General features: G+C 43.8%; 1 protein-coding gene across 1 annotated transcript in view; it reads left to right on the top strand.

Annotated features, from left to right (window-relative positions):
* The window catches only part of ALDH1A3 (aldehyde dehydrogenase 1 family member A3), a 61,419-nt gene that overhangs the window by 6,447 nt on the left and 35,923 nt on the right, over window positions 1-19,049 (top strand). Inside the window, exon 2 of the mRNA XM_058155913.1 lies at window positions 9,001-9,105. Within this exon, the coding sequence (XP_058011896.1) occupies window positions 9,001-9,105 (105 nt within the window). The remainder of the gene's footprint in view (window positions 1-9,000; window positions 9,106-19,049) is intronic.

Raw genomic sequence — 19,049 nt, forward strand, 5'->3', positions numbered from 1 at the left:
ATACAACCTGAATATGCTGTCTTAAATAGAAGTTTCATTCCTTTTAATTGCATTTGTTTTCTGCTGTGACCTGAATATCCTTAATTGAAAATATCAGATATCATTGTGTTTTGTATATTTCTTAATGTACAGTTTGCTTGAGGCGCCTGATTTAAGAGTTTGGAAAGTTTGCCAAATGTATATTGTTCCACAATCTAAACTGTTTCTCCGGGCTTTACAACAAAGAGTAAAATTTGAGCATGTAATATCACCAAGTACCTAAAATGCCCCAATGACAACAGTTGTGAGTCATCATTACAAAACATCCTTCGGCATAGTTCTGCCTTCAACTTTTTTTGTAAGGTGGATATTGTCAGAAACCGACTGAATTCCCAATAGGAAATAGGAAACCATTTCAAAGATCTAGTTCTACTATAGAAAAGCAGCACTTTTGAATTTTAGCGCTCTAGATTTACAGAAAATGGAACAGCTAAGTCTTCTCTTTGCGTGTTTAAATCGGTCAGACCAACTCCTATAGAGAAATAAGGTCATGCAAGTAACCAAGGTAAAGGTAAAGATTCGCCTTTTAATTTTTAGAACATCTATATTTTATTTATTTATTTTTATTTATTCATTTTTGTCAATCATATATAAGATAACAGGTAAAAGTTAAACATCAAAAATAAACATAATTTGGATAGATGAAAAGAGTAAGTAAAAAGGAATATTAGGACAGGGACGGTAGGCACGCAGGTAAACCTTTGTAAACGTTTTTATGATGGCTTAGTTTGAAATATCACCAACTGAATTAAAACTGAAAGGGAAGTGCGCTTCAGCCTGCAACATTAAATGCAACCTTCAGAAATCAATTATACCTTCCTAAGGTCCGTTGGGAGAACTGAGAATTTAATTTGGGTAGCTAATCTTTACAGTTTTCTGACCTCTATCAGATTTTCATATTTATTTCTTTTTTATATTTTCTGTTACAGAGCGATCTCTAAGCCCTACAACCTCTCTTTCGCTTCCGATAATAACCCTGTTATGAATTGGGAATGGGGGATTTTAAAATGATGAGCTTCGCAAAACAAATGGACCCCCGATGCAGAGCATTCAGAAAGTTTTTCAGAAAAAAAAACCACCCCTCGCCCTCTAATTACGACCCACCTTTTAGTCTAATAGAATCGGGTAGATCCCATTCGGTGTGCAACTGTTACTTTGGCTCTGACGTTGGATTTATATCCATCTTTGTTAATGTCCATAAGGGACATGGTGGCTCAGTGTCTAAGACGCTGAGCTTGTCAGTCAGAAAGGTCGGCAGTTCAGCAGTTCGAATCCTTAGTGCTGCGTAATGGGGGGGAGCTCCCATTACTTGTCCCAGCTTCTACCAACCTAGCAGTTCGAAAGCAGCTAAAAAATGCAAGTAGAAGGGGCGTGGCCATGACCGTGGTGGGGTAAGGACCTTTCCTTCACTTCACAGGGCTTATTAATGAAGATTTATGAGAATTTATGCCGTTTGGAATGCACTGTTATGGATGAAAGTTAATAAATCATGAACTGAAAGTGTTAACAGCCCAGCAGATTGAATTTAAAACTGGTAGGTCATCTGAAACGGCTTGAATTAAGGAGTTTCTACAGCGTGGGTTGACCGAGCCGGCAGACAAGATAAGTTGGAATAAATTGCTGTGTTTTGTTTTTCCAAAATTAACTATCTTGTTCTGTGTTAATATTTTTCTATTGCTGAGGCTAAGGAGTGAATATTAAGGACTGAATTTGATAATGAGAAGAAAATTTTTTTTTTTTGAGCCTTCCGGAAGTTCAGCCAAAATGCAAGTAGAAAAATAGGGACCACCTTTGGTGGGAAGGTAACAGCGTTCCGTGCGCCTTTGGCGTTTAGTCATGCCGGCCACATGACCATGGAGACGTCTTCGGACAGCGCTGGCTCTTTGGCTTTGAAATGGAGATGAAACCGCCCCCCTAGAGTCGGGAACGACTAGCACATATGTGCGAGGGGAACCTTTACCTTTATCTTCCTTAATGTCCAGTTTCTGAAACTGCCTAAGAACCAAAAAGCAAGAGAAGACACATCCCTTCAATAACTTCTGATCTGCTCAATAAGATGAATCTGAAAGGATCGTGCAAACTCAACCAGGGTTATCTTAAAACAGTTTAAGGTTGAGCATCTAAATGAAGGAAAGTTAGGACAGGCATCAGTTGTGCAGGAGAGAGAAATGGCAGAATGAAAAATGCCAAATGGTTCATCTGATCAACGAAGCGCTGCAACCTATTTATTCTTTAGAAGTCAACTGGCATGTATTTATCACCATTGCATATTCTGGGGTCATGTGACCGTGGGGGATGCTGCAACGGTCATAAGTGCGAGGACTGGTCACAGGCCACTTTTTTTCAATGCCGTTGTATCTTTGAATAGAGGTATTTCTTCGACTTACAACATTTAGTGACTGTTACAACGTGGCTGGAAAAAAGTGACTTATGACCGTTTTCCAGACATACGACCGCGGCAGCATCTCCTTGGTCATGTGATCAAAATTTGGATGCTTGGGAACTGGTTCATATTTATGACGGTTGCGGTGTCTTGGGATCACTTTTTGGGACCTTCCGACGAGTAAAGTCAATGGAGAAGCCAGATTCCCTTAACAACCATGTTACTAACTGAAACGCTGCAGTGATTCATTTAACAATGATGGCAAAATTCACTTAACAACTGTTTCACGTAGCAACAGGAAACCTTTGGGCTCAGCTGTGGCTGTAAGTCGGGGACCACCTATAGCAGCTAAACGTCGGATATAAATAGTATAGGTCCGTGATGGCAAACTTATGGCACACGTCCCACAGGTGGCATGCACCGCCCTCTTTGTGGGCCTGCGAGCAGTTGCCCCAGTTCAGCTCCACCAGGCATGCGCATGTGCCTCCTGCCGGCTAGTGGGTCATCGGGTCTCTGCCACGCATGCGTGGGGTGGGGAGCACGTGGGGGGGCGTGCATGCATGCGTGGGGGGTAGGGCACTTGGGGCCATGCGGGGGGTGGGGCACATGGGGGAAGGGTACATGGGGTGTGCACATGCAAGGGCCGTATGTGCATTCGCAAAGGGGCATAGGCGTGGGGGTTGGGGCGCATGTGCACATTGCATTTGGGGGCTTTGCATGCACGCACTTTGGGCACTTGGTCCGGAGCATATAAAACATTTGCTAGACCAATTCTTGAATGCAGCTCGCCTGTCTGGAACCCACACCACATTTCTGACATCAATACAATTGAGCGTGTCCAGAAATATTTTACAAGAAGAGTTCTCCACTCCTCTGAATACAACAAAATACCTTATGCCACCAGACTTGAAATCCTGGGTTTAGAAAATTTAGAACTCCGCCGCCTTTGACATGACCTGAGTTTAACTCATAGAATCATCTATTACAATGTCCTTCCTGTTGAAGACTACTTCAGCTTCAATCACAACAATACACGAGCACACAATAGATTTAAGCTTAATGTGAACCGCTCCAATCTTGATTGCAGAAAATATGACTTCAGTAACAGAGTTGTTAATGCCTGGAATGCACTACCTGACTCTGTGGTCTCTTCCCAAAATCCCCAAAGCTTCAACCAAAAACTGTCTACTATTGACCTCACCCCATTCCTAAGAGGTCTGTAAGGGGCGTGCATAAGAGCACCAGTGTGCCTACCGTTCCTGTCCTAATGTTCCCTTTGATTGTATCCAATTAATATAGTTATTACATACTTATGCTCAGTGGTGGGATTCAAGTAACTTAACAACCGGTTCTCTGCCCTAATGATTTCTTCCAACAACCAGTTTGCCAAACTGCTCAGGAAGTTAACAACCGGTTCTCCCGAAGTGGTGCGAACTGGCTGAATCCCACCACTGCTTATGCTTAAGGTAAAGGTAAAGGTTCCCCTCGCACATACGTGCTAGTCGTTGCCGACTCTAGGGGGCAGTGCTCATCTCCGTTTCAAAGCCGAAGAGCCAGCACTGTCCAAAGATGTCTCCGTGGTCATGTGGCCGGCATGACTCAACGCCAAAGGCGCACGGAACGCTGTTACCTTCCCACCAAAGGTGGTCCCTATTTTTTCTACTTGCATTTTTACGTGCTTTCGAAACTGCTAGGTTGGCAGAACTGCTTATGCTTATATATATGCATATATATTGTATAGTTATTTCATGCTTATGCTTATATATACTATGTGGCAAATTAAATAAATAAATAAATAAATAAATGTTAGCCATCCCTGGTTATGGATTCTCCTGCATGAGCAGGGGGCTGGACTAGAAGACCTCTATGCCACTCTAAATTGCTGCAACTGATTGTAAAGACCACCTGTGTTTTGCAACCTGTAATTCTCCCGACGTGTTTATGTAGGTTTCCTTTAAATTATAAGACCACCCTTTAAAACAAATTCTTCCCCCCTCCCCCCATGGTGATTTACAGACCCTTTAACTTTCCAAACACACCAGCCATTTAGCTAGAGAACATACACATCCAATGCCATAATAACAGTAATTAAATCTACTACTGGGCCACAAAACCAAGTTAAAACTAATTAGCAGGCTCAATCGCAGCTAAGAAAAATAACATCCAAAGTCCTGAGAACCTCTCTGGTTTTTACCTGCAACGAAAGGTTATTGAGTGGTTCCCAGTTCGGCCCCCTGAAGTTAAGCACCACGACTGAAATAGCTTTTTCCTGAAGAATTTTTGGTCCAATCCACCTCACAGGGTTGTTGTTGTTGTTGTTGTTGTGGTGGTGGTGGTGGTGGAGAAACTAGGAGGAAAAAGGTGTTTCGGATAGATTTGCCACCTTGAGTTTTTTCTAAAAGTAATAATTTGTAAAAATAAGGCAGGATACAAATGTTCACCCCTCGCTTTTCCTCTTGGAAGGGTTATAAAATATGAATATTGATTAGAATTAATAATCGTAAACTGGGCACTAATTTAACCAAAAGCAAGATTTTACTTATTGTTACCAACTTATCCATTTGACATTTATTTATTTATTTATTTTTACTTACGTAATTTGTCAAACATGTACAAGATAGCAGGTATGAATATGAACATAGACATGAACTAGAAATGAGTACAAACAATTGGGGACAGTAGGACAGGGACGATAGGCATGCTTATGCACGGCCCTTTATGGACCTCTTAGGAATGGGGTGAGGTCCACGGTGGACAGTTTGAGGTTGAAGCTGTAAGGGTTTGAGGCTGTAACAACTGAGTCAGGTAGAGCATTCCAGGTGTTGACCACTCGGTTGCTGAAGTCATATTTTCTGCAATGGAGTTTGGAGCGGTTTACCTTGAGTTTGTATTGATTATTTGCCTGTGTATTATTGCGGTTGAAGCTGAAGTAGTCATTGACAGATGGGACATTGTAGCAGACGATTTTGTGTACTGTGATTAGGTCAGACAGTAGGCGGCGTAGTTCAAAGTTTTCTAATCCCAAAATTTCAAGCCTGGTGGCATAAGGCAGGGGTCTGCAATCTTAAACAATCAAAAGAGCCATTTGGACCCGTTTCCCACAGAAAAGAAAACACCGGGAGCCACAAAACGCTTCCCGTGCCTGACTTATTTCTTGAGCGGCCACAAAACTAGCATATGTAGTTGAATTAAAAGTTCTGTTTTCTTCTGAAACTTTTCTTTTCTTGGATTTATCCATGGTTGCCCTACCGGGGGTTGAAAAGCTCAATAAATTGCGTGCCAGCGGGTGTCGCACATTGGCGGTTGTGACGCATATTTTGAGTGACAGGAAGCCGCAGCAGAGGGGTGAAAGAGCCACATGCGGCTCCAGAGCCGCAGGTTGCTGACCCCTGGCATAAGGGATTCTGTTGTGAGCAGAGGAATGGAGGACTCTTCTCATGAAGTACCTGTGGACTCGCTCAATTGTATTAACGTCCGATATACAGTGTGGGTTCTTGCCTAAGTTTAACCAAGATTGCAAAATGTAGATATAACAGACTTATCATTATAACCCCAGTAGAATCTTGATGAAATTTAGCATCTACTAATTCCACTCCACATTGGAGAAGTAGAAACGCTGGAAAAACCAAACAGAGCTTTTTCGGTATGCTCATTAATGCACAAGGAACAGGAAAAGAGAGAAAATTCCTGATCATTTCACAGTGGTCTAAATCAGAGGTGGGTTTCAGCAGGTTCTGACCAGTTCTGGAGAACCGGTAGTGGAAATTTTGAGTAGTTCGGAGAACCGGTAGTAAAAATTCTGACTGGCCCCACCCCCATCTATTCTCTGCCTCCTGAGTCCCAACTGATTGGGAGGAAATGGGGATTTTGCAGTATCCTTCCCCTGCCACGCCTACCAAGCCACACCCACAGAACCAGTAGTAAAAAATTTTTGGAACCCACCACTGGTCTAAATGAATTAAGACCCACCGGAATAACAGCGTTGGAAGGGACCTTGGAGGTCTTCTAGTCCAACCCCATTGTTCAAGCAGGAAACTCTATACCATTTCAGACAAATGACTGTCCAGTCTCTTCTTTAAAACCTCCAGTGTTGGAGCACCCACAACTTCTGGAACCATGTTATTCCACTGATTAATTGTTCTCACTGTCCAGAAGTTTCTCTTTAGTTCTAGGTTGCTTCTCTCGTTGATTAGTTTCCATCCATTGCTTCTTATTCTGCAACAATAATGCCTCATCTTTCTGCAATGCCATCCACTATGTCTTCTAATAAATAATCACCCCATCTCATTTGCACTGTTTCCTTAAAGGATATTCAGAAGTTACCATTAGACTAATGTTAGAATGTGCAGAGATGAATAGGTTGACCCTTGCAATCAAAGGGAAGGAACAAACTCAATATTGTATGGGAACTATTCTACCGATGGCTAGAGAATAAATATGAAAGTTAGAAATAAAAGTAGATTAGTGAAATATAGAAAATATATCAATAGAATTAAATAAGTTAAGAGGATTGTCACAGTATTAGATATGCTACGAATATCAGTATTAAGTTAAGAGTGGAGAAACAAAATGTGGCTGTAAATTTAATTGTTATTGCACAAGACATTTGTACCCAGATGACACACTGTTTAATGGAAGATGAATTGTCTGTATTAAAATAAAATTAAGAAATTTTAAAAGAAGAAATTACAATTAGTACAAAATACGGTAGCCAAATTACCTGGAACATGGAATATAGATTGTGGGATGTCGGAACAAAGACAGTTCTGCTGACTTCTTGACTTATTTGCTTTGTACTTATTGTAGTAAGCCCCAAGTTAAAATCTGAAAGCTACAACTTACTATATGAATCTGTTTGGAGACCACATTCATATGAGATCCTGTTGTATATTACACTTGAAGAGAAAGAGCTGGTGTAGAATTCAGGATGGACCATTTAATGTAGCCACTCTGTTTGTGAACTTCTATCTCTAAAGGTAAAACATATGTGCTAGTCGTTCCCGACTCTAGGGGGCAGTGCTCATCTCCATTTCAAAGCCAAAGAGCAAGCACTGTCCGAAGACGTCTCCGTGGTCATGTGGCCGGCATAACTAAATGCCAAAGGTGTACGGAACGCTGTTACCTTCCCACCAAAGGTGGCCCCTATTTTTCTACTTGCATTTTTTATGTGCTTTCGAACTGCTAGGTTGGCAGAAGCTGGGACAAGTAATGGGAGCTCACCCCGTTATAAGGCACTAGGGATTCGAACTGCTGAACCGCTGAAGCGCTGACTTTTGATCGACAAGCTCAGCACCTTAGTCACTGAGCCACCATGTTCCTTCTGTCTCTAGGAAGAGACAATTAGTTCTTTGGTTTTTAGGTAGATGGCAAAATGGTATTGTTCTTTCTTTCTTTTTAGGCCCCTTCCTTGCTCTGTTTAATGTGTCCATGGTCTTGTTTAGCTTCTTTCTTTCGATATGCCTGTTTTATTGTAAAGAGCTAACACTAATGGAAGGGTTAAAAAAAATGGTAAAAGGATTCCCTGCAGATTTTATTCTGCTAGTTGTTGCTGTTTATAGGGGGCAGTAGTCCCTTTCAAAGCCATTGAGCCAGCCCTGTCGGAAGAAAATAGGGCCTCTGGTGGCTCAGACTGCTAAGACAGTCTGTTATTAACACAGCTGCTTGCAATTACTGCAGGTTCAAGTCCCACCAGGCCCAAGGTTGACTCAGCCTTCCATCCTTTATAAGGTAGGTAAAATGAGGACCCAGATTGTTGGGGGCAATAAGTTCTTTGTATATAATATACAAATGGATGAAGACTATCGCTTGACATAGTGTAAGCCGCCCTGAGTCTTCGGAGAAGGGTGGGATATAAATGCAAATTAAAAAAAAAAAGACATTTCCATGGTCATGTGGCCAGCATGATGTCATGGAGCACTGTTGGCTTCCCACCAAAGTGGTACCTATTTGTCTACTCGCACTGGCATGCTTTCAAACTGCTAGGTTGGCAGGAGCTGCAGCAAGTGACAGGAGCTCACCCATTGCGTGGCTCTTGGGTGTCGAACCTCGGCTGTTGGCTTTCAAGCCAACAAGCCCAGTGTCTTAATTGCTGTAGCAATGGAAGGGGGCAAATCCATATTATATTAACTGAGCAGTGATATCCATCGCAGCAAAATAGCAGAATAATCCCTTGGAATTTGATCATAATGGATATGGAATTGTATTTGTGAATTGGCCTCCTAGACTTCAGTGTGATTTACCTTTTCTGTTGGAACTGCATCAATAAATATTGACATGTTTGCCACATCGGTTATTACTCCTTCCCACTGTGATGTGCAGCCGATGGCTGGAAGTTTCACTATTTTAACCCACCTTGTTTCTGAGCTCCTCCATATTCTAGGATGTCCGTTGGGAAGTAAACGCCTGCTTCTCACTATTACAGCAAACCTGTGTCTTATTTTGATGGGGTGAATATGATACCCTGCTCCTGACTATAATAAATATTAGAGCTCTGCAGGCAACAAAGGAGACAAGCCAAATTGGGGATAGAGTAGCCTTATCAATGCTTCTTCTGATCCGTTTGTTTTCTCTCTCTTTAGATATTTATTAACAATGAGTGGCATGAGTCGAAAAGTGGAAAGAAATTCTCTACGTTTAACCCCTCGACCGCTGAGAAGATCTGTGAAATTGAAGAAGGGGACAAGGTCTGTCTTTCCACATTCTTTAATTAAGCAATCTTTCATTTGTCTTAGACAATGAGCGAAAGTTCTAAAAGTTGGAGAAGATTTGATGGGGGGGGGAAAAATACAGAGAAGTGACTTTCCATTAGTTGCTCTAATCAGTTGGAAGGGATATGTTCAGTGGTGACATTCAATTTTTTCCCTACCAGTTCTGTGGGTGTGGCTTGGTGGTAGTGGTCCTTTGTGTGGGCGTGGCTAAATCGATGTCACTCATGCCCACGCCCACTCTGTCACATGACCACCACTACCGCCAAGCCACACCCACAGAACCCGGTAGGAAAAATGTGTATATGAGCACCAGATGGGCTCATAGTGAATGCTGTGGCAGAGAGAAGCCGAACTTTTCTCCCTCCATTCACAGCGGAGCTGCTGCTCCCTTTATGGTCCCCCCCCGGCCCCCTCCCTCCCAAACATTACCTTAAAGGGACAATCTGCAGCGGCTGGAAGAGATGAGCAGCAACCAGGCGAGCGGGCAGGCCTGGGCGGGGCCAACCAGGGATGATTTTTACCGGTTCGGTGAATTGATTAAAATTGTTCCTACCAGTTCGACCGAGCCGGTCTGATCTGGTCAAATTTCACCCCTGGACATGTTGCTTTATATCTGCTCTGCTGTCATTCAACTGAAAGGATAAATTCACCTTTTGGGGGGAGGGAGGCCAAATGCTTTCAGATGTTCTTCCAAATGTCCAAAATGTCAAATCAAGCCAGAGCCAAAGAGCAAGTGCCAAGTGCCTGGAGTTTTACCTGCAACGAAAGGTTATTGAGTGATTCCCAGTTCGGCCCCCTGAAGTTAAGCACCACGACTGAAATAGCTTTTTCCTGAGGAATTTTTGGTCCAATCCACCTCACAGGGTTGTTGTTGTTGTTGTGGTGGTGGTGGTGGTGGTGGAGAAACTAGGAGGAAAAAGGTGTTTCGGATAGATTCGCCACCTTGAGTTTTTTCTAAAAGTAATAATTTGTAAAAATAAGGCAGGATACAAATGTTCACCCCTCGCTTTTCCTCTTGGAAGGGTTATAAAATATGAATATTGATTAGAATTAATAATCGTAAACTGGGCAGTAATTTAACCAAAAGCAAGATTTTACTTATTGTTACCAACTTATCCATTTGACATTTATTTATTTATTTATTTTTACTTACGTAATTTGTCAAACATGTACAAGATAGCAGGTATGAATATGAACATAGACATGAACTAGAAATGAGTACAAACAAATGGGGACAGTAGGACAGGGACGATAGGCATGTTGGTACGCTTATGCACGGCCCTTTATAGACCTCTTAGGAATGGGGTGAGGTCCATGGTGGACAGTTTGAGGTTGAAGCTGTGAGGGTTTGAGGCTGTAACAACTGAGTCAGGTAGAGCATTCCAGGTGTTGACCACTCGGTTGCTGAAGTCATATTTTCTGCAATGGAGTTTGGAGCGGTTTACCTTGAGTTTGTATTGATTGTTTGCCCGTGTATTATTGCGGTTGAAGCTGAAGTAGTCATTGACAGATGGGACGTTGTAGCAGACGATTTTGTGTACTATGATTAGGTCAGACCGTAGGCGGCGTAGTTCAAAGTTTTCCAATCCCAAAATTTCAAGCCTGGTGGCATAAGGCAGGGGTTTGCAATCTTAAATTATCAAAGAGCCATTTGGACCCATTTCCCACAGAAAAGAAAACACTGGGAGCCACAAAACCTTTCCCGTGCCTGACTTATTTCTTGAGCGGCCACAAAACTAGCATATGTAGTTGAATTAAAAGTTCTGTTTTCTTCGGAAACTTTTCTTTTCTTCGATTTATCCATGGTTGTCCTACCGGGGGTTGAAAAGCTGAATAAATTGCGTGCCAGCGGGTGTCGCACATTGGCGGTTGTGACGCATATTTTGAGTGACAGGGAGCCGCAGCAGAGGGGTGAAAGAGCCACATGCGGCTCCAGAGCCACAGGTTGCTGACCCCTGGCATAAGGGATTCTGTTGTGAGCAGAGGAATGGAGGACTCTTCTCATGAAGTACCTGTGGACTCGCTCAATTGTGTTAACGTCCGATATACAGTGTGGGTTCTTGCCTAAGTTTAACCAAGATTGCAAAATGTAGATATAACAGACTTATCATTATAATCCCAGTAGAATCTTGATGAAATTTAGCATCTCCTAATTCCACTCCACATTGGAGAAGTAGAAATGCTGGAAAAGCCAAACAGAGCTTTTTCGGTATGCTCATTAATGCACAAGGAACAGGAAAAGAGAGAAAATTCCTGATCCTTTCACAGTGGTCTAAATCAGAGGTGGGTTTCAGCAGGTTCTGACCAGTTCTGGAGAACCGGTAGTGGAAATTTTGAGTAGTTCGGAGAACCGGTAGTAAAAATTCTGACTGGCCCCACCCCCATCTATTCTCTGCCTCCTGAGTCCCAACTGATTGGGAGGAAATGGGGATTTTGCAGTATCCTTCCCCTGCCACGCCTACCAAGCCACACCCACAGAACCCGGTAGGAAAAATGTGTATATGAGCACCAGATGGGCTCATAGTGAATGCTGTGGCAGAGAGAAGCCGAACTTTTCTCCCTCCATTCACAGCGGAGCTGCTGCTCCCTTTATGGTCCCCCCCGGCCCCCTCCCTCCCAAACATTACCTTAAAGGGACAATCTGCAGCGGCTGGAAGAAATGAGCAGCAACCAGGCGAGTGGGCAGGCCTGGGCGGGGCCAACCAGGGATGATTTTTACCGGTTCGGTGAATTGATTCAAATTGTTCCTACCAGTTCGACCGAGCCGGTCTGATCTGGTCAAATTTCACCCCTGGACATGTTGCTTTATATCTGCTCTGCTGTCATTCAACTGAAAGGATAAATTCACCTTTTGGGGGGAGGGAGGCCAAATGCTTTCAGATGTTCTTCCAAATGTCCAAAATGTCAAATCAAGCCAGAGCCAAAGAGCAAGTGCCAAGTGCCTGGAGTTTGATCATGTAACCATGGGAATGCTGTGATAGTCATAAGTCCGAGGACCAAAGGTACAAAAGTACCTGGCTCAAAAACAGTTAACTGTGAGAGGGACCTTGGAATCCTAGTGGACAATCACTTAAATATGAGCCAGCAGTGTGTGGCGGCAGCCAAAAAAGGCTAATATAATCCTTGGTTGTATAAACGGAGGCATAGAATCAAAATCACGTGAAGTATTAATTCTGCTTTATAAAGCCTTAGTAAGACCACACCTGGAATATTGTATCCAGTTTTGGTCACCACGTTACAAAAAAGATGTTGAGATTTTGAGGGGGGAAAGGTGCAGAGAAGAGCAGCTAGGATGATTAAGGGTCTGGAGACTAAAACATATGAAGAACGGTTGCAGGATTTGGGTTTGGCTAGTCTAGAGAAAAGAAGGACCGGGGGTGGGGGGACGGATGGACATGATAGCAGTATTCCAGTATTTGAAGTGCTGCCACAAAGAGGAGGGGGTCAATTATTTTCCAAAGCACCAGAGTGCAGGACAAGAAACCAATTGGATGGAAACTAATCAAGGCGAGGAGCAACCTGGAATTGAGGAGAAACTTCCTAACAGTGAAGACAATTGATCAGTGGAACAGCTTGCCTCTAGAAATCATCGGCACTCCATCACTGGAGGTTTTTAAGAAGAGTCTAGACGGTCACTTGCTGAAATGATATAGAATCTCCTGCTTCAAGAGGGGGCTGGACTAGAAGACCTCCAAGATCCCTTCCAGCTCGATTCTGATCCTGATTAGTCATAAGTCACCACACTGCTTTTGTAACTTTGTAAAGGTAAAGGTTCCCCTCACACATATGTGCTAGTCGTTCCTGACTCTAGCGGGTGGTGCTCATCTCTGTTTCAAAGCCGAAGAGCCGGCACTGTCCGAAGACGTCTCCGTGGTCATCTGGCCAGCATGACTAAATGCCAAAGGTGCACGGAATGCTGTTCCCTTCCCACCAAAGGTGGTCCCTATTTTTCTACCTGCATTTTTACGTGCTTTCGAACTGCTAGGTTGGCAGAAGCTGGGACAAGTAAGGGGAGCTCCCCCTGTTACATGGCACTAGGGATTCGAACCGCTGAACTGGCGACCTTTCGATCGACAAGCTCAGCGTCTTAGCCACTGAGGCGCCCCATCCCTTTGTAACTTCGAATGGTTGCTAAACAATGGTTGAAAATCAAGGACTCCCTGTAAACCTCATGGTAAGACATTTGCTGACCTACATCAAACCGATTATATTATGGCTTGTTATCCAGCCACCTATAGGTGTATTTTTTTTTTTTAATGCTACTTTTATCTACCTGTTGTTTCTCTTCCCCCACCCATCTCTGTGCAGTCCTCTCTTCCTTCATCTTCAGTCACTTTTAACTTTATGTGCATTTCAATCCAGGGCTTGGCATGGAATTATGAAAAGCCATAATCCTGTAATTGAAGAGATGTGAGCTCATTTTAAAACAGTACAACTCTGGGGTGGCTTTCTCCTCTATGGGGTGATTATGTTAGCTGGCTCCATTGCTTCTCAAGCCGTCATTAGAGTAAAAACAGATGATCTCTCTTTGTCTCTGGCTGCAAATTTTGAGCCCGAGGGATGCGTGCGAGAGAGCTCTGTATATCTCCTGCTATGATGCCCAAACATACTTGCTTTTCTCCTTCTCCACCCCAAATGGTCTGTAAAATATTTTGACCAGTAAGATGAGTTCTTGGAGACTTATTTGTTCCTTCCTGCCAACGGTGTCCCCATTAGAAATCTTACAAGATTTGGGATTTGTACAATAGAGTCCCACAACAGATGCAATATAACACAACAACAGAGTTGGAAGGGACTTTGGAAGCCTTCTAATCCAACTCCCTGCTCAAATAGGAGACTCTATACCGGGGGTCAGCAACCCGTGGCTCTGGAGCCGCATGTGGCTCTTTTATCCCTCCGTTGCGGCTCCCTGTTGCTGGTCAGCTCCACAATTGATAGGGCTTTTGGTTAGAACAGGTAGAGGAAAAAGGACGCCGCACTAGGAGGAGTCTCTATGGTGGGGGGGAAACTGGACTTCTGGTCGGCATAGGAAAAAGGACGCCGCACTAGGAGGAGACTCTATGGTGGGGGGGAAACTGGACTTCTGGTCGGCATAGGAAAAAGGACGCAGCACTAGGAGGAGACTCTATGGTGGGGGGGGAACCGGACTTCTGGTCAGCATAGGAAAAAGGATGCCACATGAGGAGGAGACTCTATGGTGGGAGAACTGGACTTCCAGTCAGCAGAGGAAAAAGGATGCCGTGCTAGGAGGAGTCTCTATGGTGGGGGAACTGGACTTCCGGTTGGCTCGAGAATTGAATGGGGGCTTCCAGTTAGGACCTTTGTGACTCTTTGAGTGTTTAAGGCTGCCGACCATGGCTCGGGTATAGAGCAGGGCTCTGGTGGCGCAGTGGTTAGAATGCAGTACTGCAGGCTATTTCTGCTGACTGCCGTCTGCCTGCAATTTGGCAGATCGACTCTCACCAGGCTCAAGGTTGACTCAGCCTTCCATCCTTCTGAAGTGAGAACCCAGATTGTTGGGGGCAAATATGCTGGCTCTGTAAACTGCTTAGAGAAGGCTGTGAAGCACTGTGAAGCGGTATATAAGTCTTAAGTGCTATTGCTATTTCAGACAAATAGCTGTCCAGTCTCTTCTTAAAAACCTCCAGTGATGGAGGCACCCACAACCTCTGGAGGCAAGCCGTTCCGCTGAATAATTGTTCTGTTAGGAAATTGCTCTTGATTGGTTTCGTTCTTGAACTGAATTCCTGATTGGAACTCTTTCGCTTTTGCCAGTCCATTGTGTCTGTAATTTTCACACATCTAGATGCACACCCATTCTTGTCGCACTCGTACCCAAATTTCCTCTTGGATGAAATCTGCCATCAAGCTTACCTGCCATAACTTGGATTGTGTGAATTCTACTCTGGAACCGAATTGGGCTGGAGAAACCAGTTCCATGTAACGTGCTTGAATTAATGCAGCACAGAATCTGTAATGTGGACCAGCCCAATCCAGAATGATCCCGCATCCAAGCAGAGTCTTACAATTAGGAGAAAAAAGAATCAACGGATCACGTATATCCCCAGGTTCTTTTCATAGCAGGCACATTCAGAGCCGGTCTATTGCAAAAAGCACCATTATTTTATTATTTCAGCTTCCTTTTGTGAAAGTTGTAAATTGTCGTTGGGGCCGTGCAGGGCTTTTTAAAAATATTATTATTAAATAAATAAACGTTGCCCAAGGTTTTAAAATAGATTCAAAGGTTGGCCAGCTTCTCTTGCCATCAAAGGAAATAAGAGGAGAAAGGTGAGTTTCCTGTGCGAAGATCTCTCCCCTTGTCTCAGCAGTTGGGGGAAAAAATGTTACAAAACTGGTTTTATAACTTTAAAGTGTCCCTACCCGTAAGAAGTACAGTACCATTAGATTGAAACACACAACTGTGGCAAAAACAACAACAACAAAAAAACACCATCAGAAGAAAAGGTTGGGGTATACATCATTTGTGGCATCTGTCCAGAGATGGTATTTAGCCGGTTCGGACCAGTTTGCCCGAATCGGTAGCGGAAATCGCGGGTGAGCCCGCCCGCCCAGTTCCATACCATCCTATTTAGGTATATTTTTGAGGCCCGGCACATGCACGGAAGGCGTGCATGCGAGCAAAGCACATGTGCGGAAGGCTGGGTGCATGCGCAGAAGGCATGCATGCGGCGAACCAGTGGGAACAAATTGTGAAACCCATTGCTGCATTAGTCATTAAGGAAGGGAGAAGAATAGTCCAGTGTTGTGCTGATTTTGATCCATAAGCAAACCTTCAGCTGAATTTCACTGAAGTATATGATTCAGCCATAACTTGGTGTAGAAGAACAGGCGTCCCGTGATGTCACCTATTCTTGTTATTGTCTAATGGGAAAGAATTGGAAAAACTACCGTTAGAGAGAGCCAGTTGGGTGTATTTGTTAAAGCTGCTGGACTGAGAGCAGAGAATTCTGAGTTTTAGTTCTCCAAGGCTTCACAAAACCAATCCGGGTAATTTTAAGGCAGACATTCTGGGGGTATGTATCATTTGTGCCATTGGCCATTACAGAAGGGAGTGAGATGCACTACAAAGAATATTGCACTGCATGGGTTTGGCCATACATCAGGTATTGATCAAAGACCTTGAAAAGCATGCTGCAAAACTGCAAGAGCAAGAAGGGTTTCCCATTGAGGAAGAGCCTATTATAAATATGTCACTTATTCATGCAAGAGTGTACAACTATGATCCAATTACTCAAATTAAGAATATTCGAGCTAATTGCTTTGGGAAATACGTTGCTTTACGTGGGACTGTTGTGCGTGTTAGTAACATTAAACCTATCTGCACCGAGGTGGACTTTTTGCAGTACCTGTGGAAATACTCAAGAGTTTTCCTCTCCCTGATGGAAAATACATTCTTCCAACCAAGTGTTCTTTGCCTAAATGTCATGGACGATCCTTCACTGCAGATAGAAGTTCTCCTTACACAGTTACAGGTTTTTTTTTAATTTGCATTTATATCCCGCCCTTCTCCGAAGACTCAGGGCGGCTTACACTATGTTAAGCAATAGTCGTCATCCATTTGTATATTATATACAAAGTCAACTTATTGCCCCCAACAATCTGGGTCCTCATTTTACCTACCTTATAAAGGATGGAAGGCTGAGTCAACCTTGGGCTTGGTGGGACTTGAACCTGCAGTAATTGCAAGCAGCTGTGTTAATAACAGACTGTCTTAACAGTCTGAGCCACCAGAGGCCCACAGTGGACTGGCAGTTGATTAAAATTCAAGAATATCAGTGTGTGCTGATCTCAGTCCATAAGCAAACCTTTAGTTAAATTTCATTGAAATGGTATATGATTCAGCCACAACTTGGTACAGAAGCACTTGCTCTCTGGAGCAGCGGTCACCAACTGGTAGTCCGTGGACCACTGGTGGTCCGTGAGAAAATTTTGGTGGTTCCCAGAAAAATTATTTGCATTTTTTTTATATTGTACTAAATCAGGGGTCCTCAAACTAAGGCCCCTGGGTTGGATACGTGCAATGAATGCTTGTGTTGTTGCAGAGTCTCCCCCTTCGGGGTCTTTTTGTGTGGGTCAGAGTGGGGCAGAAATTCTGATTCAGGGTCTGCTTCAGCCTCCTGGTGTTGGGCTTTGGACGAAGGCTGGAGGGAAGTGCTGCTGGTGGCAAAGAGTCGGAGGGCCTGCATCATGGCCTGGAACTGGCTGACCATCTCAGTCCACTGAGCCTCCAGGTGCCGTTACCTGGCCTTGCATTCCCGCAGGTCTTCCCTCTGCTTGGAAAGCCTATGCTTGTAGTCCTCAGTGAGGTGCTTTCGCTGAGCCTCCTTCTCGGTCAGATCCAATTTGAACTGAGCTGTTTTGCCAACTCTTTCTCATGGTGGCTGCTTAGCTCAAACAACTGCTTCCTGTTGGGGCCCTAAGGAGCCCAGGCGAGCAGGTAAGGAGTAGGGAGTAGAAGCTGGCAAGGTGTCCCTCGAGATGAGTGACATTGAGTTGGCCACGCCCACCCAGTCACATGACCACCTTGCCACACCCAGCCAGCCGGTCATTTTTTTTTTTATTTACATTTATATCCCGCCCTTCTCTGAAGACTCAGGGCGGCTTACAGTGTGTAAGGCAATAGTCTCATTCTATTTGTATATTTACAAAGTCAACTTATTGCCCCCCCAACAATCTGGGTCCTCATTTTACCCACCTTATAAAGGATGGAAGGCTGAGTCAACCTTGGGCCTGGTGGGATTCGAGCCTGCAGTAATTGCAGGCTGCTGTGTTTTAATAACAGGCTATCTTACAGCCTGAGCCACCTAATCGGCATTAGGCAGATCATATTAGTGGTCTGTGGGATTTAAAATTATGAATTTAGTGGTCCCTGAGGTGGGTGACCCCTGCTCTGGAGGAAAATTGAGAAAGCTACAGAAAACTCTTAACTGTAGTTTTCCCAATTCTCCCCCATTGGACAATAAAAAGAAGAGAATCACCTTAAAGTAGTGATTAAAGCTGCTGCACTAAGATAGCACTAGCACTTAGACTTATATACAGCTTCACAGTGCTTTACCACCCTCTCTAAGCGCTTTACAGAGTCAGTATCTTGCCCCCAACAACCTGGGTCCTCATTTTACCCACCTCAGAAAGATGGGAGGTGGAACTCAACCTTGAGTCGGTGAGAATCGAACTGCTCTCAGTAGGTAGAATTAGCCTGCAATACTGCATTCTAACCACTGCACCACCACGCGGTCTTTTTAGGCCTGAGTTCTAGTTCTCCATTAGACACAAACACCAGCTGGGTAATTTTAGAGCAGCCACACACTCTTAGCTCTAATCGGGGATGTCAGAAAACACCCTGGAAGATGCTAATGGTGAACTTACTTCTGAAATATTGCTGGGAGTCATGATTGACTTGAAGGACCATAACAGAGAGAGCTAAAACAAGACTGCCAACTCTTGGCTCTTGGCTGTCTGCTGCTCGAGATTTTTGTATGCATTTTCTTAATAAGATTACATTTGTTGTGCCTCACCCATGTTTTATTGAATAAAGCACAGCTGGCTGGTTTTAAGCCATCATGCCCAAGATCTCAAAATGTGCAAAGCTCGAACAGAACAAAGCAATCAATGGCTCCAGGTTTGTAATAACACTTTCATTTTATGCCATATAGAGAGGGGTAAGGGAAAGGGGAACTCTTTCACATCATCCCCATGATATAGGGATGGGCTAGTCCAACTGGACGTCCTGCCTGATGAATTATTTGACGTGGGTCCAAAACTATTCTTTAGCTAGTTTTGATGGTTTGCAGATAGTTCTTCAATGGTCCAATCTAATACAGCTTCATATGGGACCCATAGTATTTATAATGCAAAGCAATCCACATATAATGGAATACAATCCACATAACAAAAAAATA

Source organism: Ahaetulla prasina, chromosome 13 (genome assembly GCF_028640845.1).
Source record: "Ahaetulla prasina isolate Xishuangbanna chromosome 13, ASM2864084v1, whole genome shotgun sequence".
NCBI classification, from domain to species: Eukaryota; Metazoa; Chordata; class Lepidosauria; order Squamata; family Colubridae; genus Ahaetulla; species Ahaetulla prasina.